The 27,248-nt window shown below is 47.2% G+C and overlaps 2 protein-coding genes across 5 annotated transcripts in view; one reads left to right on the top strand and one right to left on the bottom strand.

The window, feature by feature from the left end:
* The window catches only part of arhgap22a (Rho GTPase activating protein 22a), a gene marked incomplete at both ends in the record, with an annotated part of 21,285 nt that extends 4,978 nt beyond the window's left edge, over positions 1-16,307 (top strand). Inside the window, 7 exons of the mRNA XM_080529981.1 lie at positions 11,036-11,213; positions 11,471-11,681; positions 11,774-11,906; positions 12,057-12,130; positions 13,322-13,447; positions 14,122-15,213; positions 16,088-16,307. Coding sequence (XP_080386107.1) covers positions 11,036-11,213; positions 11,471-11,681; positions 11,774-11,906; positions 12,057-12,130; positions 13,322-13,447; positions 14,122-15,213; positions 16,088-16,307 — 2,034 coding nt within the window. The remainder of the gene's footprint in view (positions 1-11,035; positions 11,214-11,470; positions 11,682-11,773; positions 11,907-12,056; positions 12,131-13,321; positions 13,448-14,121; positions 15,214-16,087) is intronic.
* A 2,757-nt stretch (positions 16,308-19,064) lies between these two features.
* On the bottom strand, positions 19,065-26,798 carry mapk8a (mitogen-activated protein kinase 8a; the record flags this gene model as incomplete). Of its 4 annotated transcripts, none has more annotated exons than XM_080531677.1 (11): positions 19,065-19,240; positions 19,542-19,619; positions 21,084-21,147; positions 21,499-21,623; positions 21,839-22,021; positions 23,456-23,527; positions 24,925-25,090; positions 25,510-25,648; positions 25,873-25,931; positions 26,102-26,231; positions 26,638-26,798. In XM_080531677.1, the coding sequence occupies 11 exons, from the start codon at positions 26,757-26,759 to the stop codon at positions 19,065-19,067; spliced, it is 1,314 nt and encodes a 437-aa protein (XP_080387803.1). The 4 variants fall into 4 exon arrangements, with proteins under 4 accessions (XP_080387803.1, XP_080387802.1, XP_080387801.1 ...); XM_080531676.1 differs by lacking the exon at positions 23,456-23,527 and adding an exon at positions 22,929-23,000; XM_080531675.1 differs by having other exon boundaries at positions 19,065-19,245; positions 19,538-19,619; positions 26,638-26,759.
* Between the last annotated feature and the right edge of the window lie 450 nt (positions 26,799-27,248).

Raw genomic sequence — 27,248 nt, 5'->3', positions numbered from 1 at the left:
CTGGTGATACATTTCCTCGTCCAACATTTTCTTGTCCAATTAATTAGACATATAATGTGTTGGTTTATAGCTGTATTATACACAGTATAAGCCTACAGTGAGCTGAATATTTTTATGGGAACTAACAGCAGGGTTAGGGTTGTGTAACAGTAAAAACAGGAGTGAATAGTTATGGTGCCCTGGAGTGGCCAACGAGAGAGAAACAAATTAAACGAGGCCACAGTTTTACTACATCGAGCTGACAAAATGCTATTGCGTGCACCCGATGCAGTAAATTGTGCCCTCTCTTTAACAATTCATTCCCTCGTTTTGATTCATTTGTCCCCTTGTTTTGGTTAGCTCACAAATAAAAGAAAGTTCCTTTAAAACAACACATTTTAGCAGTGCTCATTTGTAAGAGAAGCCACGCCCTTTCGTGCACTCAAGGTAGTAAATCTTGGCCTCGTTTTATTATAATTTTTCTTTCTAAGGCCATTAGGTCATATTTAATGGCCTTAGAAAAGGAAAAATTAGCTCCATAATTTATTTTTAAATTATTATTAGCTCCATAAATAGTAAATAATTGGGTAGTGTAGTGCCGGAGGAAAAAGGAAAGACGTAGGCAACGTAATGATAACTGTTTAATCAAAATAACAACTTGTACTCTCAGTACAGGACCAGAAAATAGATCACCAAAACTCTTGTCTCTAAACAGGAAGGTGCAACGTTAATAATCTTCCCCTCTGCCCCTAGTGCCAGAACTGGTTCCCTCCCACTACACAACCAACAGTAAGAGGAGAACATGAACCCATAATGTAGTCACTACACCAGCCCCCCCAGTGTTCACCTCAATATTGGAAATCCTCACGGCGAGGAGGGCGTATGGCCCGGCCCCTACGATCGTAGGTAAAGTCAGGAGGTGCGGGAGGAGGTGTGACATCGCCCACCACGTCCTCCTGCAGGGAAGGACGGGGGGCAGTGACGACCGGGGGCTCGCGAGCTGCGGGGGGTTGTCGGGGTCGGAGGGGGGAATGTCCAGGGCGCGGCAGGGGAGGTAGGACTGGAGGCCGGCCTCTGCGCGGTGGCAGGGCCAAGTCCAGGGGCAGTTCAAGGTCCAAGTGGGCCGGTTTGAGGCGATCAACGGACACACACTCAGGCCTACCCCCCATGTCAACCATGAAGTTCTTGGCTCCGGCCTCGATGACACGGAAAGGCCCGTCATAAGGAGGACGTAGTGGAGTCCTGTGGCCATCATGACGAATGAAAACGAACCTCGCTGAGTGCAGCTCCGGGGGCACCCTCGAAGTAGGGACACCATGCTGCGTAGTCGGGACCGGGACGAAGGTCCTGGCGCTGTCCAGCAGGGAGGCGCGCTGAGCGGCGGCGGACCAGGGCTCCGTTGACTTGGGAATGAAGTCACCGGGGACCCGCAGCGGCTGTCCAAACACCAGCTCAGCGGACGACGACTGGAGGTCCTCCTTAGGCGCTGTCCTGAGCCCCAGCATGACCCACGGCAGCTTGTCAAGCCAGTCGCTGTCCGTGAGGCTGGCTCGAAGGGCGGCCTTCATGGATCGATGGAAACGCTCACAGAGCCCGTTCGCCTGCGGGTGATAGGCGGTCGTGCGGTGGAGCTTGACCCCCAGATTCTCCGCCACCGCTGCCCACAGCTCTGAAGTAAACTGTGAGCCACGGTCAGAGGAGAGATCAGCAGGGGTGCCGTAGCGGGAGACCCACACCGCGATGAACGCCCGGGCCAGGTCGGGGGCTGTCGTTGAGGAGAGCGGAACTGCCTCCGGCCAGCGAGTCGTCCTGTCCACCATGGTAAAGAGATAGGTGTATCCGTGCGAGGGGGGCAGCGGCCCTACCAGGTCCACGTTTACATGATCGAACCTCCGCTCAGGCACAGAGAACTGCTCCAGGGGGGCCCTGACGTGTCGATGCACCTTGGCGCGCTGGCAGGCGATGCACGTGTCTACCCAGGCCCTCACATCCCTCTTGAGCCCATGCCAGACGAATTTCTCTGACACCAGCCGTGAGGACGGTTTCCTACCAGGGTGAGACAAGCCGTGTATCGCCTCGAAGGCGGGGCGCCTCCAGTTGGCGGGGACCACCGGTCGTGGCTGACCCATGGAGACGTCGCACAGGAGCGTGGCCCCTGCGTCACCGAAAACCACCTCTTCTAGGCGCAGTCCTGTGTCCGACAACTTGAGAGCCTGGACGGCGGGGTCGGCGGCCTGGTCTGCAGCCATGCGCGCGTAGTCCAAACCCAGTTGGACCGCACCAACCACCGCCCTGGAGAGACAATCCGCGACCTGGTTGGACTTCCCAGCAACGTGCTGGATGTCTGTGGTGAACTCGGATATGTAGGCGAGCTGGCGCTGTTGGCGGTCGGACCACGGCTCCGCCACCTTGGACATGGCGTGCGTGAGTGGCTTGTGGTCCACGTAGGCCGTAAACTCGCGGCCCTCAAGTAAAAAACGGAAGTGTCTGACAGCAAGCCACAGCCCGAGGAGCTCCCTGTCGAATGTGCTGTACCTTTGCTCTCTGGGAGACAGCTGGCGGCTGAAGAATGCAAGAGGCTGCCAGGCGTCCCCAACCCACTGTTCGTACACCGCTCCCACAGCAAAGCCAGAGGCGTCCGTGGTGAGAGCAGTGGGTGCCGAGGGCGAGGGGTGGGCCAACATGGCAGCGCGGGCCAGGGCCGCCTTGGTGTCCTGAAAGGCTTTGACACGCTCCGCCGTCCAGTCCACCGGCTGCTTCAGAGTCTTGCCCTTCTGGGCATCGTACAGAGGCCGCAGGATGTGAGCGATGTGGTGGAGGAAGCGATAGTAGAAGGTTACCATCCCGATGAACCCCTTGAGCTCGCTGATTGTGCTGGGGCGCGGGAAAGCAGCGACAGCTTCCACCTTCGAGGGGAGGGGGGTCACCCCCTCTGCGGAGACCCGGTGCCCGAGAAAGTCGATGGTGTTCCGTCCGAACTCACACTTCGCCGGATTGACAATCAGCCCATGTTGGCTGAGCCGTGTGAAAAGGGCCCGGAGGTGGGACAGGTGCTCCTCCTCCGTGGTGCTTGCGACGAGGATGTCATCCAAGTAGACGAAGAGGAATGGTAGGTCCCGGAGCACCGAGTGCATGAGGCGTTGGAAGGTCTGCGCCGCGTTCTTCAGGCCGAACGGCATCCGCAGAAACTCGAAGAGTCCAAATGGCGTGATTACGGCCGTCTTAGGGACGTCCTCGGGGTGCACCGGCACCTGATGGTACCCCCGTACCAGGTCCACTTTGGAGAAGAAGCGTTTGCCTGCCAGGTTCGCTGAAAAGTCCTGGACATGTGGGACCGGGTAGCGGTCAGGCTTGGACGCGTCGTTGAGGCGGCGGTAGTCCCCACATGGGCGCCACCCGCCGTCTGACTTAGGGACGATGTGCAGGGGAGACGCCCAGGGGCTGCTCGAGCGCCGAACGATGCCCACCTGCTCCATATGCGCAAACTCCGCCCTGGCGATGGCCAGCTTCTCCGGGTTGAGGCGCCTGGCCCTGGCGTGGAGGGGAGGCCCCTCGGTCTCGATGTGGTGCTCCACTCCGTGTTTCACCGTGGGCGCGGAGAAGGTGGGCTTGGTAAGGTCGGGGAATTCGGCGAGCAGCCGAAGGTACTGGTCACTTTCGGCGAGCGTATTGGACCACCCGCTGTAGACCGCCTCCCCCTGCGTACAGGCGAAGGAAGCGAAAGTCTGTGAGTTGACCAGGCGCCTGTTCCCCACGTCCACCAACAGGTTGTGGGCGCACAGAAAATCCGCACCAAGGAGGGGAAATGTGACAGCCGCTATGACAAAATCCCACGAAAAGCATTGCCCTCCGAAGCACACGTCCACCGCCCTAGTGCCATAAGAGCAGATAGGTGTGCCGTCCGCGCCTGCCAACTGCGGACCACGCTCCTCCTTCGCCACATCCGATCTCTCTGCCGGAATGATGCTCCACTGGGCACCTGTGTCACAAAGGAAACTGCGACCAGAGGCGGTGTCTTGTATGAAGAGCAGCCTGTTGGTGACGCCAGCGCTCAGGGCCACTACTGAGTGCCGGCCCCGCCGTTTCCCGTCGGTCCGAAGGTGCAGGGTGAGCGGCACCGTTTGGCCTTGGCGCCAAAAGTGGCGTGGTAGAAACAATGGCCCGCAGCGTTACCCTGCTGGCCAGAAGGTCTGGCGTCATCCTTCGCTCTCCTGCGACGGTCGGGTGGCGGGGCGGCCGCGGGAGCGAGCAGGTCGGGGGACCGTTGAGGCATGGCCAAGACGAACCGGTCCGCCTCCCTGGCCAGGGCGCGGGGCTCCATGATGGCGGTGTTGGCCAGCGCCATCCTAACTTGAGCTGGCAATGTGCGCATGAACAGCTCTGTGAAGAGGATCATGGGGTCTTCTGTACCGAGCAGGTTTAGCATCCTCTCCATGCGCGCAGAAGGCCTCTCGTCACCCAAGTCCGACATGGCAAATAGGCGCCGCACCCTCTCCGCAGTGGACAGTTCAAATGTCTCTAGAAGCAGGGCCTTGAGGCGCTCATATTTGTTCGTCGTCGGGGGAGCAGACAAAAAACCTACCACTCGAGCTGCGGTGGAGCTGCCCAACATTGCCACAGCATGGTTGTACCGGTCGTCGTCGTCATCGATGTCACTTTTGTTGAAATGTGCCTCTACAATAGCAAACCATGCAGCAGGCGTTGAGTCCCAGAACTCTGGTAGCTTGAGAGTGGGAGTGTGCGCACCACGCGTTACCCTGACAGGGGATGGTGATGGCTGCCGCTGGTTTGAACGTCTTCCTCGCCCGGACATTTTGCAGGATTGTAATGTTCGCTCGCTGGTTTTTGTACACAATTACGTTAACAAAAATCCACGTCGGGGGTCACCAGTGTAGTGCCGGAGGAAAAAGGAAAGACGTAGGCAACGTAATGATAACTGTTTAATCAAAATAACAACTTGTACTCTCAGTACAGGACCAGAAAATAGATCACCAAAACTCTTGTCTCTAAACAGGAAGGTGCAACGTTAATAATCTTCCCCTCTGCCCCTAGTGCCAGAACTGGTTCCCTCCCACTACACAACCAACAGTAAGAGGAGAACATGAACCCATAATGTAGTCACTACACCAGTAATAATAATAATTGGGAGTATAAAGCCACGGGACTTGATGCAGGTGTTGTTCAGTCTATCTACGGTGTGTGAATTACCATGCGTCCATGCTTAGCCCTAAAGCATATGCTTAATCTCACGGCCCTCAGCCATGGATATCTCAGACTACTAATGTGAGCCATGCCTTGCACAAATGAGATCTCCGAAGACCTACGATTTTAGACCTACAAAGCATTGTAGATTTGCATAAAGCTGCAAAGAGTTACAAAGTAATCTCAAAGAGTTTAGATATTCTTCAGTCCACAGTTAAACAAATTGTCGATAAATGGAGACGATTTATTACTGTGGCTACTCTCCCTAGAAGTGGGCGCCCAGCAAAGATGACTCCAAAGGCACAACGCAGAATGCTCAATGAGGTCAAAAGGAACCCTAGAGTAACAACTAAAGGCTTGAAGGAATCATTGGAACTGGCTAACAGTTCATGAGCCTACCATACGTAAAACATTGAACAGGCATGGTGTCCATGGCAGGACACCACAGAGGAAGCCGCTGCTCTCCAAAAAAAACGTTGCTGCGCGAGGGGAAAATGCATTCCCAAGTCTATCAAGGTATCCTACAGGATAACGTCAGGGTGGCTGTCCGCCAGCTGAAACTCAGTAGAAGTTGGGTGATGCAGCAAGACAATGACCCTAAACATTGAAGTAAATCTACTACAGAATGGCTTCAAAAAAAGAAAATGCACCTTTTGGAGTGGCCCAGTCAGAGCCCAGACCGTAACCCAATAGAGATGCTGTGGAATGACCTCAAGAGCAAAACCTCCTATCTGCAAATTTTCAGATTTGTGGTTTTCACTTTAAATGATGACAACAAGGAAGGCTGCACATGATAGGTCTGTCTGCAAAAAAAAGAGTTAATTTTGCAGATAGGAGGTTTTGCATTTCGGCCATCGATATGGTGTTGGTGGAATGTTGGGCACTGTGATGTGTCATAATGTTAAATGAAATATTACAATTCCAGATACTGTACTTCATAGCTCAAACTGTATTGGCTTGACATGTGATGTCAATAATGCTGTAGTCGTAAATAAGTGTTTCTTCCTTTTAGTCCTTTATTTATTGAAGACCTGTCATGGATAATAGTAAAACGTCTTGAAAACGGTTGATCTATAATTCTGTCTCTGAATGAATGAATGAATGAATGAATGAATGAATGGTCTTTATTGTCATTAATACAGTACAGGTACCATACAACCAAATTTAGGAGGGGGGGCTCCCCTGGTGCTTGGAAAAAAGACTAAAAACAAGAGAGCCAAGGATAAAACAAAAAAGAGAAAAGAGCTGGTTGACATAAATAAGGCTATCTACTATACTATACTACTATACTATACAATAAAACACTGTGCTGTACACTATGCTATGCTATAAATATCCTAACTTTTTCCTATATCTGAACCTTATGTGCACATGGGTTGTCATATTGCACATAATATTTGTTGCACATTCATTAAAGTGTCGCAGTTAGCAGGTTTAGAATGTTCACAGTTGTATTACAATATTGCACTTATGTTTACAATCTAGTAGCTGCCATCAAATTGTCTAGATTGTCCAGGGCCTAGAACCTAGGTCTTTGCTGTGTTCAGGGCCTGAATGGCCCTAGGGTAGAAGCTGAGCTTCAGTCTGTTTGTTCGTGCGAACATGGTCCTGAACCGCCTGCCTGAGTGCAGGGTGGGATGAGTCCCCGGAGATCTTGGAGGCCTTCCTGAGGCAGCGTGTTGTACAGCTCTTCCAGAGAGGGGAGGGGGGCGCCGATGATCTTCTGGGCCGATCTCACGACTCTCTGTAGCGCTTTCCTCTCTGCTGCTGTGCAGCTGAAGAACCACACGCAAATGCAGTAGGTGAGGATGCTCTCCACTGTGCAGCGGTAGAAGGTCACAAGCAGCTCCTGTCTGAGGTGGTAGTTCCTGAGGACTCTCAGGAAGTAGAGCCGCTGTTGTGCCTTCTTGATGATGGCTGCTGTGTTGGTCCTCCAGGACAGGTCCTCCTGTATGTGCACCCCCAGGAATCAGAGAGTTGAGACTCTCTCCACGCTCCCTCCGTCGATGAGCAGGGGCTGGACCTCAGATTTTTTCCTCCTGAAGTCCACGATGATTTCCTGGGTCTTTAGCTGGTTCAGCAGCAGGTTGTTGACTTTGCACAGCTTGCCCAGCTGCTCCACCTCATCCCTGTACACCGTCTCGTCCCCCCCCGAGATGCAGCCCACCACGGTGGTGTCGTCTGCAAACTTTATGATGGAGTTGCTGGGGTGGACGGGGGTGAAGTCGTGGGTGTAGACTAGAGGTTGAAGAGGATGGGGCTTAGCACGCAGCCCTGGGGGGACCCAGTGCTGAGTCTGAGGGCTGTGGAGGTGTGGGAGCCCACTGTCAAGATTACCCAATGATAAACAGAAGAAGACTCATTTACAAGCTCACGAATCCTTCTGACAAACATAAAAGGTCACTTGAACTCTTCAAACATCAGGGACACACATTTCTTTCGCATTTTTCTAAACTAAACTATATCCTTTCTTTTAGCCCTGTGGCATCTGGGACATCAGGGACACAAAACACAAGTACTGCAATACTCACAGGACTCTAAGGATTCAGGAAATGTATAATATGCCCACATTATTTCATTGTGAACGGTGATTGAGAGCCTTAAATAAAAGTCGAGGCCCCAGACCAGAATGTTCACAAATTGGTACTACCCAAGGTGGCACATTCTAGTTTGACATTTTGAAAAAGTCTAGGCTATATCTATAGATGATATCTCAACATGATAACCCTTCTCAATGTGCACAATGCAGGCTACAATATACTCTGACTCTGATTGGTCATTACCATTTCAGAATTGGATTAGATCTAATCAAATCTATAGAAAAAAAGACGATTGTATAACTGAAACAATCTCCACCCAGTAGAGCTAACTGAGATTCAGAATCTGGTTTGAGTGGCGCAGGCAACGTTGCGCGTGCAGTATAGTGCGTAGAGCACAGAACACATTCACTATGTTCTGTGAGACAGAACTTGCATGACATGGACAAGATGTCAGACACTTCAACAATGGCTTTATTTATTGCCGCTCTTCCCAGCGTGGGGCTGCATGATGGAGGTCTCTACTGTGTACAGTATGAGTGTGTGAGAGAAAACGCCTGTTGTGCACACTCTGGAAGGCTTGTTTGTCTGCTGAAGCTAGAGCAGCAGTTTCTGTAGGAAGAAAATAAGGAAGAAGGAAAGAAAGAAAGAAAAACGAAGAAAAACACCTCCCTCTCTGAATCAGAGTACTCCTAGGGGGGACATGCTAGAAGATTTATCGGAAGACATTTTTGATTTGATTTTCAGAGGATGTAAGAGATTTTGTTCGATGACTATGAGGCATTTATTTGTGGACTTGCTAGTGGACTTTTTATAAGGGTGCTTATAAAAAAACACTGTATTGTGGACTGTGGTTTATTCAGAGACTTAGAGTGGGGTGTTAGAGTGTGTGACTGTTGTCTCTCTGGCTCTGCGCTCTGGCATGGCATCCCGTGGCCTCCTGGCACACACACACCTGCGTGCTGACTGCCCCCCCTGCGAGGCCAGACCCCCCTGCTGGGCCAGGCTGGTAGATGGGTAACTGACATAGCACAGCTGTAGCTCCCTCTCTACCGCCTGGTTACACGCCCCCTCTCACCCTGCTCTTCCAGACCCAACATGGGGCACGGCTGCTGCAAGCTCCTCAGACACCCAGGGGTCTACACAGAGGGTAAGGGCTCCTTTCTCTTTAGCTGGAGGGGTTTTTGGTTTTGTAGAGGTGTGAGTTTTCTGTATGTCTTTCTCGGTTGGAAATCTGTCATTTTGCAGCATAGCCGCTGGTAAGACACGTATGTGTGTGTGTGTGTGTGTGTGTGTGTGTGTGTGTGTGTGTGTGTGTGTGTGTGTGTGTGTGCGAGTGTGTGTGTGTGTGTGTGTGTATGTGTGTGTGTGTGTGTGTGTGTGTGTGTGCGAGTGTGTGTGTGTGTGTGTGTGTGTGTATGTGTGTGTGTGTGTGTGTGTGTGTGTGTCTGACGGTCTATTTAACTGAGCCCCAATCGGCTCATTTAATCCATTATTTACTTTGATTATGATTTATTTATAATCCCTCCAAATGGTTTATTATGAAGAAAACAGTAGTCCCTCTCCACAGAGCATCCTCTGGACTTCACATGTACACCAGTTAGTATTTTTCATGAACAGTTTTAACAGGTAACAGTCTTGTTGTGAATAGGATGATTCTCTTTGACAACCCAGTGGTAATCAGAGACAGACAGGACATGAGTGATCAGACCCTGGACTTGTATTTACTTCCTCCTCAACAATAGCTGAAATAAAAAGCTGTTCGGTGCTCTGTGCTCCTCGCCGCTCCTGGAATGTTAGAAATGGCATAAACACACATGTTGGTAGATAAACACAGGAACAGTCCCATCGATACGACCCTCCTTCACATGGAAACATGGAACGTAGAGGAAAACACTGGGTGTCATAACTGAGTGTCATAGTGAATGTACTGTGTGATTGATGCATAGAGGAGACTCGGTCTTTGTCCCTGGCTCTGCTCTGTACACACACACACACACACACACACACACACACACACACACACACACACACACACACACACACACACACACACCACCAATGCCAAGAGGGAAAGAGCTGATCCTCATGACCCGTATTCATGAACACTCCTACAACATCTCCTATAAACTACAAGAATGTCTATAATGTCAACAATTACATGGTCGCTAGGCAACAAGCGGGTGTGAGGGTGCTGAATGTTGGGATTTGAAGTGTTTGTTTCAAGAGGGAGAGAGAGAGAGAGAGGGGGGGGGGGCAGGAACACAGTTACTGAGACTTCTAGAGACACAGATGGAGAGGAGCAGAAGAGGTGGTGGAGCAGTGAGAGAAGGAAGGGAGGGAGGGAGCGAGACAGGGAGGCTGTGTCACTGTGACCAGTACTCTCAGGTTCACCTTCCTCACAATGACCCTATCAGCCACATGACGGTACCAAGACAGAGGCAAAAGGACATCTTTACCGGCAGTGTCGCCCTCTAGTGGTTTGTAGGAACAATAGCAGGGCTTTCTGACTCCTGAGAGGAGAGGATCTGCTCAGAGCTCAGACTGTTGTAGAATGTCACACGTCTCCAGCCTAACATTGTTGTTGTGTATGCTTTCACCGTTCACGTCACAAACCCAGCTCCTCGGGACACAACACAGGTGCTGTATGTTTAGTCTGACATGAAGTGAATTTGACATCATCTTAGGTACTCTGAAACGTCACATGGTTGTTGCTTCACTGTGTTCACTGAGGGTGTGAGAGGGATGTCTGTTTGAACCTCACAGGAGGGGGAGGGGGGTTAATGAGGCTGTCCAAAACAGACATGATATTTACAGAGCAAAGCTTTTCCTGAAGAAAAGATCTTGTGTGTGTGCAGCATGTCTACAGTATATGGAGGAGTGGGTGTTTTTTTAGCCCTGAAGAAAATGAATTTAAGTTGTGTCAATGTTCATGAGAATTAGTTTAGTTTAGTTTGGTTTATTTAGCACACATGAAACGGTGCAAGGAGGGAACGAAGCCGAGAAGGCTTGTACATAGTTCCACTCCCGTCAATAGCTAGGTTTCAATATACGACAAAGAACACTTAATACATGTAAATAAGATAAAATAAACCACAAACAAAATCATATCCATGATTCTCTCATCATATATTATGTATAATCATATCTTGATACAAAATGGTAAAAAATAAAAATAACAAAAAATGAAAAAAGACAGGATACATAGTTTGCTCAGAAAACATCAAGAAAAGAAAAACAGAAATAAGAGCAAAAATCATGGAAAGGAAGAAAAGTTATGAAGAATTTAAAAGAAAAAAGAACATTTCTTGCAGTAGCACTTAAATGTTTGTTTGTTTTGTACTCCAAATATCATATTGATTTTAGGAGGGAGTGGAGAGAAGGATCGATCTGGTGTCGGCCATGAATCCTTCCTGCTGATGGCCAATTCTCAGAGCGACATGGAGGAATGGGTCAGAGCGATACGCAGAGCTATATGGGCCCCCCTCGGAGGAGGTAACACACACACACACACACACACACATACATATACACATACACATACACACACACACACACACACACACTCACACACATACACATACACATAGACTCACACACACACACACACACACACACACAGACACGCACACATACGTATATTGGGAAGTTGGTCAGAGCTACGTATATGTACGTAGAGTTATATGGGCCCTGCTCAGAGGAGGTATGACAGGCATGTGTGTGTTGGTGTGTGTGTTGGTGGGTTGTTCTAGGTGTGTTTGGGCAGCACCTGGAGGAGACCATGCTGTGTGAGGGCCAGTGTGCCGCTCAGCGTCTGGTCCCTCTGCTGGTGGAGCAGTGTGTGTGTTTCATACGCCAGGGCGGCCTGAAAGAGGAGGGGCTTTTTAGGTCCCCGGGACAGACCAATCACGTTCGAGAGCTGCAGGACGCCTTCGATCGAGGAGAGAAACCGATATTTGACAGGTTAGAGTTACACATTTCATTTCTTTGGGCAGCCCTACCGAGATGACTAAACCCTGTGTGTTTCTCTCTCTGACCTCTGACCTCTCTCGCAGTACTACTGATGTCCACACGGTGGCGTCGCTACTGAAGCTCTACCTGAGGGAACTGCCTGAGCCTGTTGTCCCGTTCTCCAAATATACACTCTTCCTCTCCTGTGCTCAGCTACTGGCCAAGGACCAGGAGATGGTGTGTGTGTGTGTGTGTGTGTGTGTGTGTGTGTGTGTGTGTGTGCACGTGTGTGTGTTTCTTCTTTGTTGACATAAAGGTTGACTGTCAATTCAGACGTTACTGATTGATCATAGTGAATGTTTATCCCTGTTGTGCTTCTCTTTGAAGGGAATCCTTGAGCTTGGTAAGCAGGTGAAAACCCTTCCTCAGGTCAACTACAACCTCCTCAAGTACATCTGCAAGTAAGACTTCCATTGGAAACGTAGGAAACATTTTGGTTTCCTTTCCTCAGACAGACATGAAGAAGAGGCAGGAGAGAGAGAGAGAGAGATACATAGTAGGACAAGGTGGAGAGAGACTGAACCTGGACTCCAGTGAGAGATCTCCCATGTCGTTAGCCTGATAGCATAATTGCCATAAAAGTCATATTTTGGCCAAATTGAGATATCTGTCGAACGCTACTGTACTCTCCTAACACTGCTGATTTTATTATTATTGCCTATGCCATCAGCCTATCAGAATGCTTGTTACATTCCAAAATCACTATCTGCCCAAGTCATCTCTTTGACATAGGCATTTTTGACACTACATACAAAGATGGCTCGGCTGACCACAAGTGAAGCATGACTTTAATCAATTATGCTATGAGGCTAACGATGTGCAATAAGCCTTTTGATTGAGGTTGAGTTTTTGTTGTATTTTTGTTTTACATTTTATTGTGTCACCACCCTCATCAGGTCAACGTTTGGTACGGAAGTCAGAAGGTTTTTCGATATGGTCAAAATCATTCCTAACACATTCCTACTCAGACTAATAGATGACATCATCCGCCCCCACAACACCAGCTGACACCAGAGGAAGTGACATCACAGTTAATCAGTTATTCAACGTCTGTGCTAGGTCTCTCTCGCCTCCTCCGTGTCTATTAATACTAAATGCATCAGAGGCAGCTCACACGCTGCCAACACCATGACTCATCACTAAGTTAGTCTGATTTATACTGAAGGGACTGAATGAGATATAATAATAATAATAATAATAATAATAATAATTATAATTATAATAATTATAAAAATAATAATTCATTGTATTTATATAGCGCTTTTCCGGGCCTCAAAGAAGCTGACAATATGGGAAAAACAGAAAACACAAGAAGCAACAAGCAACAGATAACATGAGCACATAGAACACAGAGTTAACAAACAGGCAACAGGGAACAAGCAATGTCCAGGGGGGGAGGGGGGTGGCAGGGTTAGGGGAGATGGTTAGGGGTATGCATGGGAGAACAGGTAGGCCTGAGTGATATGAAGCCACTGTTTGATAAAAAGGAGCTTCTTGATCGTGATTGCTTCTGGGTGTTGCTTTCTTTGTTGCATAATGTGTGTGTGTGTGTGTGTGTGTGTGTGTGTGTGTGTGTGTGTGTGTGTGTGTAGGTTTCTAGATGAGGTCCAGTCCCACTCCAGTGAGAATAAGATGAGTGTTCAGAACCTGGCTACAGTGTTTGGCCCTAACATCCTCAGGCCCAGAGTGGAGGACCCTGTAACTATGATGGAGGGCAAGTAACATCTACATGTGAAACTATTGATGTTCAACCTCAGTGGCAGTGGCGTAGCGGACGGGCCCGCAAGCGACGCACCGCGGGGGGGCCCCAGCCACTAAGGGGCCCCCTAACATCGGATTGCTCTCACTTGTTTGTACCTTTTGCTAAGTCAAGCATTTAGAATGTAGAGTGTATATTGCGAAATTTCGCAACGTCAATAACGCATCGGACTCTAAAAAAAGTTTTTTTTAACCTCCGTTGCGAAAGGGCCCCCGCCGCCACCTTGCGGGGGGGCCTCGGGATTTTGCGGTACGCCACTGCCCAGTGGTCAACAAATCTGGTCCTAGAAAGCTACTGGGGGGGGCGGGGTGTGGGCTTTACTTCCAGTGTGATCCAGTAATGCTGGACCGGGTCTAAAATCAACCCATGATTGGTAAACATTGTTCTTACTATAACCTATTAGAATGACTCCCAATTTAACTTCATGATCATGACGTTTCATCCTGGTGATGGTGTTGACTGACATGGTTTAGTTTTACCTTGTTGTGGGAGGAGAATTATGGGTGTTTATATCTGTCTGGTCCACCTGTGTGACCTTGTATGTATCTGAGTCTGTGTGTCTGTCTGGTCCACCTGTGTGACCTTGTATGTATCTGAGTCTGTGTGTCTTTCCACGTCTCTGCCCACAGGTAGCTCCCAGGTGCAGCACCTGATGACAGTGCTTATCAGCGAACACGTTGGTCTGTATGAGGGCGAGGAGGTAGAAACAGAGACGCACCCTCCTATAGACACACAGAGGAAGAAAACAGCCCAACGCTGCCTGGTAGGGTGGATCTCTCAGGACGACATGGACCCCCCGTCCTGTCCCTCCCCAGGACCCCCCAGCCCCAACCCCCCCAGAGAAGACCTCCAACCCCCCCTGGCCACCAGCACCTCCTCAGTGGACACTAACCCCCCTGAACCCACTCCCCAGGGAAGTACAGAAGGGGAAGAGGAGGGCAAAGCGAAAACAGAGGGAAAGACGGATGGAAAAGTAGAGGGAAAGGTCGTGAGTGGAGCCGGTCTCAGCCCCAGTAAACAGTCCAAAGCCCCTCCCTCCTGGAGGAGTTCTATCAAGGGGGGGTCTGGGACTGGGGGAGGGAAGGGGAAGCTAGGAGGGTCGGCGGGGGATGTGTCTCTTGTTGGGGGGGGTAACTGGCTGATGAACGGCCTGTCGTCTCTACGCAGTCATAGACGCACCGCCTCGTCCGGGGAACGACTAAAAGAATCCTCCCTCCTCCTCAAGGACTCCTCCCTCTCCCTTCAGGAGACCCTCCCTCACTCCCTCACAGACTCTCAGAAAGACTCTCTCGTTGGCCTTTCTCCCTCTCATATCAGATCCTCCCCCTCTCACAGAAACACCTCCCGCTCCCACAGACTCTCGGCCTATGACAACGTTACCGCCACCCCCTCCAGTCTGATCGTGACCGGCGACACCACTTCCTCCTGGACGTCCTGTGAGATCTCACTGACTGAATCAGGAGAAAGTGAGGCAGCCACACTGAACTCTGGGAAGGGGGAGTCTGGAAGTGTGTCAGGGTCAGGTCAGGAGAGGCCTTCTGAGGCAGGGGACAGTAGTGATGCTCTGGACCTGTGTGTGAGCAGCGCTGGCTGCAGTGAGACTGACCCTGGCGATGACACCAAGGGTCAGGGGTCAGAGATGACCCAGAGTCTCACCAGCCTGGTGTGTGAACTGAGGGAGGAGCTAAGGAGACACAGGATCGCCTATGAAGCCCGCATACGCAAGTAAGCACTAGCCAGAGGCTAATCTAAGATAACCAGGTTCCAGTATTTCTAAAATGTTTAATCTGGATCAAAATAATTCGGATTCTGTAATCCCCTTTTTTGCAATCCAGGATCAGTTCGATAAGTCTGATTTTGAGCCGGTATTTCAAAATGTCGTTCTGATCCAATTAACACAAGATCAAGATTACAGAATCTGAATTTTCAGTGCTAGTCATGTTACAACATTTTGTTTAGCCAAAAATACAAGTTACTACATAAAGAAAGGCAGCGAAGGAAAAATAAGACAGTTTGCATGTCACTTGTAAATGTATTGTTATCTGCATAACTCATCATACAACACATTGACACAATTCTACTTCTCACTAGCTAACTCACACTCCATTAAATACTATTACTAACCTTTATTTAAGATAATTTCTTCCCCAACATCTCCATTTTAGAACCTGTTGTATAGATTATAGTGACTTTCACCTTCATGCACACTGACTCCACCCTTCCAGTGGGATCAAGATTATCCAGATTTTCTGCATCAAAACTATCCTAATCACTACAGTACAGTTGAGTTTTGAAATAATCAAAAGCAAAATAAAAAGGTCGGATTGAATTACCAAATCCAAATCCCTATCCAAACGATCAGAATCAAAATGTTCAGTTTTGAAATACTCAATTCTACAATTGAATCCAATCTGATTGCCGCTTTCCAATCAATAAAGATGTTCAAATACCGGGCCCAGAGCATAGTTAGCCTAAGCTACTCGCCAATATGGATGTAAAGAGATTGTTTTTTATAAATCATATCAAATCATCTTGATTATATGGGATGTCATTATGACATTGTGTTGTTGGACTCTAAACCATCTCTCTCTGTTCCCAGGTTGGAGGAGTCATGTTCTGCATATCAGGTCCAATCGGATCGCTTGGAGGAGGACCTGGACCAGGAGAGGAAGAGGTACCGTATGCTTGAGATCCGACTGAGGAACTCCGAGAGGGCCCGGCAGGACGCAGAGAACCGGAACGTTCTCCTTCAGAAGGAGATGGAGGAGTTCTTCACCACGCTGGGGGACCTGACCACAGGAACACCTCGGACCAGTTAGGTCCACCCCTAGTGGTCTATGCCCTGGCCTGGGGAACACCACCTAAACTAGCCTGACAGAGGAGCTCTTCACACAGGGGGTTACCTGACTACTGGGACACGAGTCAGCTAGAGACCCAAAGTTTAATAGCCCCTTTAAGACCTAATAGCTCATGTGCTGTGCTAGCTAGTCAGTTCTGACTGTATCATCCCTTTTTGTCCTTTCTAGCAAGGCTGTCTAGTACCTACCACATGCTGGTGACAAACTACAGCTCTTCTGAACCAGACCAGCTCTCACCACTCCACAAATCTCTTTTTGCTCTAACTAAGAGAGTCCATTCATCATCTGGGTCATTATTCATCATCGTCTGTTTCTGCTGAAAGTTGTTTTCAATAAATACAAAATTTAAAAAGTCACTGTTCATTTCCTAAGAGTTGTGCATTCAGAATCAAAACAGAAAGGAGAAAACACAAATCAAATTCAACCCTTTTATTTGCAGGAGTTGCAGGTTGACATTGTCCATTTCCAGTGCATACACTTGGTCTGTAAGTGAGGCCATGTTCAGATCCAAAGGCTAGAATGTACACAGCTGGCCCTGGTGAGTGTTTTGGACAAACCATCTTAAGACTGCAGAAGGACTGCATCTCAATAGGGTTGAAAGGCTTCCTCTCCTCCTTTCCCTTCTTCCATAGGCTATACAGTTACATCAGAGCTAATCTACTAAAGGTCAAACCCCCTGCATCCACCATGCTTTCACCTGTCCTTGTTCGGATGAGTGAATCAGTAACATGCGTTTTCAGATCAGAGATGGACAAGAAGAGGAAGCCACTTGTGAGACTATTGAGATGTGGCCGAGCGTCAGGCCATGCATGATTTCTCCCCAGATGAATTCTGGGAGCTGACATTAAGGGTTGTTATTACTGTACAGCATTCTGACCGTAGTCAGGGAGTGAGCCCAGTGCCAGACCAACAGAGAGGGCGTAGGGAGCAGGAAGGAAGGGAGGGATGGGGCAAATTCAGAATTGAGCCATCAAATACATCTTTATCTAGAAAAAAATTAAAACATGGCTAGTACCAAACCTCTTTCTAACCCTTGAAAACATACCAACATCTACAATGTACAGATCAACCACTCACTACCTATAGGTTACTATTCTACAAATGATATTGCACATAAACTGAAAAAAATAAAATGTATATAAATAGTACTTTTGAACAAAATGTACATTACATACAGTACTAGCAGTCTCCTAACATTGACGATGGTACGATTTTAATATAAATAAATAAATAAAAACAAACTCTTTATTCACATCTCTTTTTTTTTTTTTTTTTTTTTTTTTACACCGGATAATATGGGCTGTTATGTATTTCCAGAAACTCATATATGTAGTGTGAGGTAGTTCATCCAAACCGTGTACTCAGAGAGATGCACAAAGAGAGAAGCACCTACTGCAGAGAGGGGTTCAAATCACTGGCAACAGTAAGAGCACTTAAATTAAATAAATCAAATCAAATCAAAAGAAAGAAAAAGCGGGAAACGTTCAAAGGTATGCCAGTCTGCGTCTTAAATGACAGACTTTCCTATATAGGCTGCATTCGTAAATTCGTCGGAGCGCACACTGGGTTCAGCGTCCTAATGGAACCGAGTCATTTGATTTCATTTGGACGAGAGGCAGTCACGTGGACGCTCCGGGCGCTCTCAGAGCGAATTTACAAACGCGGCCATAGTGTTTTAACCAGGGCAACATAGTGCACTATACAGCACCCATAGTTACAGTACCTTCACATATCTCCCCATGTTCTCATTTACATTCACATTGTTCTCTCTATATCCACCAGGCTGTCACTTCTGAACCACAGGCCAATAAATAAATAAACAAACCATAAATAAATACTAACTGAGAGGTTATAGCACAGAAATAAATGTAGTTAGAACTACAGGTGGGAGTGGACAGACTGAGATGGTATCAAACTATGTCCAATGTTTTTGTTCAAATGTTTCCAACGGAAATGTTCGATAAAGAAGAAATGGAACAAGAAAAAGGGGAGAAGATTTGCTGTCAAATCCAACCTGCTGTGTGCATAAGGGGCAGCTTAACAGAGCAGGATTCAATGTAGAAACACTTAAAACAATACATAAAAAGTAAACAATATGATGCAAAATATATTCAACATAAAATATCTTGTAAAGGCTACGACAGTTATGGCAAAACGCTACATTAGCGGTAGCTTAAAAACCAGGACTGTGTAGAATGTAGTCTTTCAGAGGATACATCACTGCTTTACATTGACTCTGATTTTGCCCCAGGAAGAAAAAAAAAACATTTTAAACCACAATCATTTACAGCATAGAAATAAGCAATATGGGGGAATCAGGGAAATCTAAAGAAGCTGTACATTGAAAGCATATATAAAAAAAGAAAGAACCATTAGTGGCCTAAACCCTATACAAGTATGAAGGTGTATGCGTGTATGTGTGTGTGTGTGTGTGTGTCTGTGTGTGTATGTCTGTGTGTGTGTGTGTGTCTGTGTGCGTGTGTGTGTGTGTCTGTGTGCGTGTCTGTCTGTGTGTGTGTGTGTGTGTGTGTGTGTCTGTGTGTGTCTGTCTGTGTGTGTGTGTGTGTGTGTGTGTGTGTGTGTGTGTGTGTAGGTGTGTGTGTAGGTGTGTGTGTAGGTGTGTGTGTGTGTGTCTGTGTGTGTCTGTGTGTAGGTGTGTGTGTGTCTGTCTGTGTGTGTGTGTGTGTGTGTGTCTGTGTGCGTGTGCGTGTGCATTTGTTATCTGCAGCAGCCGAGTGCTCCCATGGTGGTGTGGCTGTCCAGGCTACTGTCCGTGTCAGAGGTCAAGGTGGGGTCACTGATAGGGTCGCTGGGGTCGGTGGACATGGAGGAGACGTCGTTGGCTGACGAGGAGGAGGACGCAGGTTGGGGGGAGCTATCGACTACTGCTGCACCTGTGCTGCGAGAAACACACAGGATCACTGATACACCTGTGCTAAGAAACACACACACACACACACACACACACACCAGTCCTCGCGAGTAGTGCTGCTTTAAGATGCAGGAAGTCTCCATCACCTCTCTCTCTCTCTCTCTCTCTCTCTCTCTCTCTCTCTCTCTCTCTCTCTCTCTCTCTCTCTATCTCTCTCTCCCCCCCTCTCTCTCTCTCCCTCCCTCTCTCCTTCCCTCCCTCCCTCTCTCTCTCCCTCTCCCTCTCTCCTTCCCTCTCTCTCAACAGTAACTGTTTTCACTAACCTAAAGGGGGTGGCTGTCCTCGGATAACTCCGTTCTTCGTCCACTCGTCATAGTCGTACACCTCCTTCCAGATCAGATCTGAAAAACACAGAGAGAGAGAGAGGGGGGGGGGGGGGGGGCGAGAGAGGAGGGAAGGAAGGAAATACAGTGGAGGAAAGAGTGGGAGAGAGAGAGAGAGAGGAGGCGAGAGTAAAAAGACGTCACAAGAGAGCCAGGCATCATTTTACAGCATTCGTATTTGCCTGGTGAGTCACAGAACACAGAAACCTCCATGTTTCTAATTTAGGCGCCTGCCGCTGTCATAGCCCCCCGTTAACACGGGCGAGGGGTTATCACCTCATCCCGCTGGACCCTGAGTGAACGTGTTATTTTACACTCCATAGAGTCATGTTTACCACACTAGCATAACAGTGAAAGGTTCTAGTGAAAAGTGATAGTGATAGCCAGCTCCTTTAACCTTTATACACTCTTTAAGGTCTACGCCGTTAGCTGCCTCCTGGATTTGAGGAGGCAGATATTGAGAATGAGACCTTACTAAGGGGAGGTCATGCTCTCTTGCTTAACTGCACTTTGCGCATTAAAACAGATCATGTGACTTTTAAATATGAATTTAGGGCATTGACTCTTTATAATCATACATCGCTGTATGTCTCCTATCTTTAAATATTAATTTAGGGCATTGACTCTATATAATCATACATCGCTGTATGTCTCCTATCTTTAAATATGAATTTAGGGCATTGACTCTTTATAATCATACATCGCTGTATGTCTCCTATCTTTAAATATGAATTTAGGGCATTGACTCTTTATAATCATACATCTCTGTATGTCTCCTATCTTTAAATATGAATTTAGGGCATTGACTCTTTATAATCATACATCTCTCTATGTCTTCTATCTGGAGGCAATAACTCTCTGGGAGGCAGACACAACACTGACTCTAACCACTACACTACTGGTTCACTGTTGTAAACTTTACCATTTGTCTTCAAATGTCAGCGCTCTGAGTATTATCCTCATATATTTTTTGAGTGTGTGAGGAATTCTATTAGCCTGTAGTTCTAGTTATTTGAAGATTATTTAACCTTTCTACTCTTTCTTCACAGTAATACATTAAGAGAACAGTGAAATGTTAGTGAAGCTAGTACTACAAAGCACTGGCGGACTCATGGGGGGGCAGGGGGGGCGACCGCCCCTCCTGGTACCCCCACGGTTGAAAAACGTCTCTCTTAAGTGTCCTTTAGAGTGGCAAAAATGCCCTTTTGAGTGTAGAAAATGCCCTTTTGAGTGGCGAAAATTAGAGGATGTGCCCTATTGGTGCCCCTCCAATGGTCTAAATTTGACCAAGTGCCCCCACAGTTGAAAAACGTCGCACTAAACGTCGCCCTTTTTTTATTTTCGTCCCTGCCCTTCAAACAGCCTGAGTCCGCCACTGCTACAAAGGCATTTCTGCAGGAATCGAACCGTGGACCCTGCGATTACACGGCTGTCGCCTTAGTGTGCTATGCCACCGAGCCGCCCCGCTACGAGTTCTCTTACCTTTCCACTCCTCCACTGTGTGTTCTCTCTCTTCCAGCTGCTTCTCTGTGATCTTCGGAGGGGGCTGAGGAGAGGAGAAAGAGACATTAGCACCGCCCTGAAAACCATTTTTATTTCTTTCCTAATTAGTAGAATATATCATGTATATGTTAGGGTACATGTGGGAAAAAGGTTTATGTCTGCATTTCCGGGGACATGGCAGAATAAACGTCGACTTGGTACATGCTGGCATGTCTAACCCTAACCCTAACCTAGCACCCTAGCACCTAACCCTAGTTTTCCCACATGTACCGTATTCCCACATGTACCGTAACATATACACCCTTAAAACGTGTGATGATTCAACAGGCATATTTCTGAGTTGAAAAAATTAAGCTCCCCCTCTAATAGATCATACCAACTGCTAAAGACTTACCGCCTCCACTTCTGCAGGGTCATACCACACATTGATATAGGGGTGTTGCAGGGCCTCATCTACTGATATACGCTTTGATGAATCAATCACCAGCATCTTAGACAGGAGGTCCCGTGCTTGGCTCGCTGGGAAGGGAAGGGAGACTTAGTTTAGAGAGATTAGAGAGTTCACATAAAACAGTAAATAATACTTATTGATACTCAAGAAGGAAATGCACACACATGCGTTTTACACACACAAACACAGACACACAGACACACAGACACACAGACACAGACACAGACACAGACACACACACACACACACACACACACACACATAAACACAGACATACACACACCTTTCAGTTTGTTGTGCTCTGAGTCGGCGGGGAAGAGGACATCAGGGAAGAGTTTCTCAAAGCTGTATCCTGCGTAGCGTGGTCTGTTCTCTACATAGGTCCTGACTGACTGGTTGAGCTTCAACAGGAACTCCTGAGATGGAGTCCCCAGCTGCTCTATCACTTTATTCCACTGGTCGATGTCTGAGCAGCATTAGAGTTAGGGAAACGCTACACAAACAAACACATACTCCACACAGGGAGTGGAGAAAAAGTGTCTCACATCACCTCTGTGCCATAGCACTATTCTTGTGTTCTAGAGCTATATAACTTCTAGAGCTCCTATATGTATATGTTACGGTACATGTGGGAATACGGTACATGTGGGAAAACTAGGGTTAGGGTTAAGTGCTACGTCGACTTGGTACATGCTGGCATGTCTAACCCTAACCCTAACCCTAATCCTATCCCTAACCCTAACCCTAACCGTAGCACCCTAGCACCTAACCCTAACCCTAGTTTTCCCACATGTACCGTATTCCCACATGTACCGTAACATACTGTATATATAACTATGGCTGCGTTCGTATATTCGCTCTGAGAGCGCACACTGGGTTCAACGTCATAAAGGGACCAAGTCATTTGATTGGACAAGGGGCATTCCATGAGTGCTGATCAGATTTCCAGAGCGAATTTACGAATGCAGCCGATGCATCCCTGTGTTCTAGAACTATAATTGTGTTCTAGAACCAATCCTGTGTTCTAGAACCATTCATATGTTCTACAACTATCCATGTGTTCTAGAGTTATTCCTGTGGTCTAGAACTATTCATGTTTTCTAAATCTATCTCTGTGTTCTAGAACTACCCATGTGTAATAGAGCTATCCCTGTGTTCTAGAACTATCCATTTGTTCTAGAGCTACTCTCTGTGATCTGAAAGAGGTTGGGCTGAGGTGGATTTGGGATAGGAACGATGGCAGTGGGGTTGTAACTTGGGTGCGAAATGGGACAAAGAATGGGGAAGGGGGTGACGAAGAGAAATACAGAAATGGGGGGGGGGGAAAAAACACCCAAGATGAAACAATTACACATAGAGCAAGGTAAGGATACGATCTGATCCAGGGAACAACACACTACCTCTGACCATCTCAGCCACAATACAGCCCACTGACCAGACATCCACTGGAGGAGGAGGAGGAGGAGGAGGGAGATGGGATGACAAGGGTTAACATGCAAAAACAACACAGAGGAACACAGGCAGAGGAAGGAAAGAAAGGATAGAGCGAAATAAACTAGAGGGGACTGATGTAGAGGAGGATGGAAAATGGCCATGCAGATCTGGAGTCGTCTCAAACCTAGACCCTAAACTACAAAACCCAGAAGACCTTCGACAAGGTGTCTTCTTTTTAGATAACCTGGTAGTTCACTAGGATCTAGCCTGATCCAGGCACTGCGCAGATTCTCAACTCTCTGCACCAACGGATCTGTGTGTGGTAAGTTGTTTGGAAACTGGGGTGGTTTATAGGTCAGATAACTAATACATAAGTGCCTCGCCCCTCTAGAACTTGGACCATCTAGAACAAGCAGAACCTTTCCTGTGAATGTCTACTCATGTATGTTCTGAAGCACAAGGATACAGTCCCTTCCTGGGAACAGGATCTTATGACGGACCATTTCTGCCAGTATGCAACCCACAGACCATATGTCCACTAAAGGTTTGTAGCGCAGCGGGGAGAGAGGAGAGAAGAGAGGAATGCACAGCCATTGGTTAGAAGAGGTTAGTGAGGACACCATTCTTTTCCCCTGGGACTGAATCCCAAGATGCACACAGAGAGATTTGTGAGATTTGTGCGAACATGCGTGTTATGTGCAGGGTTTTTCCTGGCTCAAAATAAGAGTTAGGTGGTAGAAGTGGAGGTGAAAGCGTGCGCGGCCAAAACTATTTTTGTGCACCCTCAAACCCGGCGCTTGTTCTTATAATCGTTGTGCTGACATTATTGAGATGTATAAAAAATAATAATGTGTGACAAATATAAAAAAATATTAACATTTTAAATATTTATTGAAGGATTTGTAAACAACTGAAATAGCTTTAAAGTGCCACTAAAATAACATAACCTAAATGATTATTGTTGAGGTTGTGGTGGTGGTGGTGATTCGATTCTCTTTTTTTTAATGATTTTTATTGGTTTGACAATGAACGTTAATTTATGTCCTTTCTAGTGCCGCAGTATTACGTGCCCTAACTAAAGAGCCAGGCTGTTTAAATGGGTCAATCACATTTATTAGGGGAACAGCTGGGAGTACAAATGTACAGAGGCCCTTAAGGGACATGGGTGAGGGAAACTTTTATGGGAGATCATTTTTTATCCTCTTAGTAACTGGATTTATTAAAATCACTGGCGGACCCGGGTTGGGATTCCATGTCATTTACAGGGAACTATGTGTGAAATTGGCTTACTCTAAAGGAACCAGTGCGCTCCCAACTACAATTCGGGGCCAATAAGCTGGAAAGGTAACATGTAATAAGGGGCTCTGCATAAATTAATTAGACAAATCTTATATATATATATATATAATTATTATTCTTTTTACAAATGTTCACCCCAAAAGCACCATCTCTCACTGTTGTATGATCACATGACCCGCTTATGCCGGCGTCGCCGTCTTCCTCTCCATCTTCCATGGGTATTGCGTATATAACGTAAGGATAGTCTAGCAGCATCTGCTGCTGGGATGACCGAATTGCAGCAATAAATGCATGGACAATTTTTTTTAGCATTTTCATACAGCTTTTCTTATGCGATTCGTCCTAGACGTGCCACCTAACACTTTTAAATTTTCTTTCAGGAAAAACCCTGCAGGTGCAAAGTCAGGAGTGTGAACAGAGAGCTGCCAAGAAAACATTGCTGTTATTTCCATGCTTCAATATCAACTTTCAATCGTTTGATTGACACAGTAGATAGAGTTGATAGATAGATAAATCCGTAGACAGATACTACTGATAGACAGACTGATAAATCCGTAGATAGATACAGTTGATAGACAGACTGATAAACCCGTAGATAGATACAGTTGATAGACAGATTGATTGCTAGCTACTGACCGTTGGCCTGGTAACCCATTCCCAGGATGACCTCCGGGGCTCTGTAGTAGCGCGTCACCACGTACGGCGTCATCAGGAGTCCGGTGGCGGCGGTCCGCGCCAGCCCAAAGTCCAGGATCTTCAGTGTGCAGTCTGACTTCACCACGATGTTGCTGGGCTTCAGGTCCTACAGAGGGACAGACACACAAGTACACACCACATTAACTTGTATTATAACAAATAAGGAGCTTGAAGCAGCTAAATAGTAGTTGCTGCTAAACGAAATGCCTAGTATTGCCATGTAGAATAATTAAGGGAAACATGTTTTGCACTCAGAATGTTTTGAATTTCGGGGGGGCATTTTTCATATTCGGGGGAGAAAATAACATTAAGCCCACATTTACAGGAATCCAATACAATGGTGTGTGTGTCGCGTGGTGTCGCCTACAAAAGTAGCGTGTGGAGAGCCGGGTGTGAGCCCACCCGGCCCCCCGACCGAAGCTAGAGTGGGCAGACAGGCAGGCAGGAGTCAGCGGCAGGAGTCAGTCACATCAGTGGCCTAGCATTAGCCTACAGAGATTGACAATGGCTTCAGGTAGTCCTTACCCTGTGTATGATGCCAGCTGCATGGAGGTGCTTGATGCCACATAACATCTGGTAGAGTAGGTAGGACAGCCTCTCATGGTCTAGCTCCATCTGAATCACCTGGCAGAGGTTGGCATCCATCAGCTCCATCACCAGGTATCTGGTGGGCAGGGAGAGTAAGGTACATGATATGATATATGACATGCACACACATCATCATGTTACTGGGTATCCAGTAAGAGAGGGGTGATGGACAGACTGAGCACACAGTGATTGTATTTTATCCTCTGCTGAGTCATTCTATCTAAACCTTATGAATATATCATGAAATAATGTCACATTGTAAACGGTCCATCGTCGTTAAATATGAATCAAGACACTTACACGTCTGCAAAATCTTCTAGTGATTTTTGTGGAGAAAACACATTTAATAGGCCGATGATCTGTAGATGTAAAAACATGAATACATCAGAATAATACTGGGAACAACAACAACAAACTTCACACATGGTCAAAGTAACAGAACAAGAAGTATAGATTTCGAGTTCATCTAGCCTAGCACAGGTACAGTAAAAACAGGCAGTCATTGAGCAGTTTGGGCAAACAGACTCACGTTTTTGTGATTGACGCATTTCATAAGCACAAGTTCTCTAAACGCCCTTTTGGCGTGGGTCTGATTCTGAAACGGCCGACTCAGCTTCTTAATAGCGACATTTCGTTCCAAGTTGTGGTCGTATGCTGAACTGAAAGACAAGAAAAAGGTCTTGCAGTACACAGACACGACACAAGAATGGATGGTAGACTAGGAATTCAAATGGACGTCAGAGACATGTTTTCAAACACTTATGTGGGGCTTTTACGCCATGTAGCCTTGAAACATAAACAGACAATAGGACTGTTACTGTGACATTCATGGAAGCGTCTGGGCATAAAGCCTACCTCAAAACATTCAGCACCCCATTCTTTAGATGGATTAATATGACACTTTCAAGCACATTTCATGCAATGAAAATGACGATTGAGAGCAAGAATGAGAGCAAAACACTATGGTCTAACTGTACCATACGTTCCATATTCCCCACAACAGATGACAATATTAATAAAGTTATAACAATGTATATAACGTTATAAACATTTATAAACATTTACCAGACTATTCCCTGTGCTCCGGAGCCAATTGGTCTGAGATTCTGGTAGCGCTTCAGAACTGTGAATGTGGAATCCCCCACGTCTAAACTGTAGAACTCTCGTTCTTTCTTGTTTTTGTTCATGGTGAAGTCTTGAATCACTGCTCTCTGGGCATCCAAAAATGTTGCCTTGGTGGACAAAAACACACACGGAGAACAACACACATTAGAACACACAAGACGGCTTACAGTACAGGAAGTCGATCTGGATAAGAGCATCTGAACATTCTGAGGTGAAGTGGTTTCAGTGTAATGATACTCCTGACTTTGACACATTTCCTGCCTACCCTTTCACACCTCTAGTCAGACAACAGACACGGTTGAATTGTAACCCACAGGGGTTCTAGTCCATCATACTGTTACGAAATATAACCTCAAAGTATCTGTCTCACGACAAACCAATGTAGGTGTTGATTCCTGCCTAAACCAAACCCTGCCTTGGGCCAAAGCCCAAGACTCCAGCCGAGCTCTGGAACCGGGTCGGAGACAGGCACATGTTCTCGGGTCACATTTCAGTCACTATCTCTTGAAAGCAGGAGGAAAATCAAGCTAAGACACATGTTGCAAAGGGCC

Source organism: Nansenia antarctica (genome assembly GCF_963989245.1).
Source record: "Nansenia antarctica genome assembly, chromosome: 1".
Lineage (NCBI taxonomy): Eukaryota > Metazoa > Chordata > Actinopteri > Argentiniformes > Microstomatidae > Nansenia > Nansenia antarctica.
This window is presented reverse-complemented; position numbering and strand designations above follow the sequence as displayed.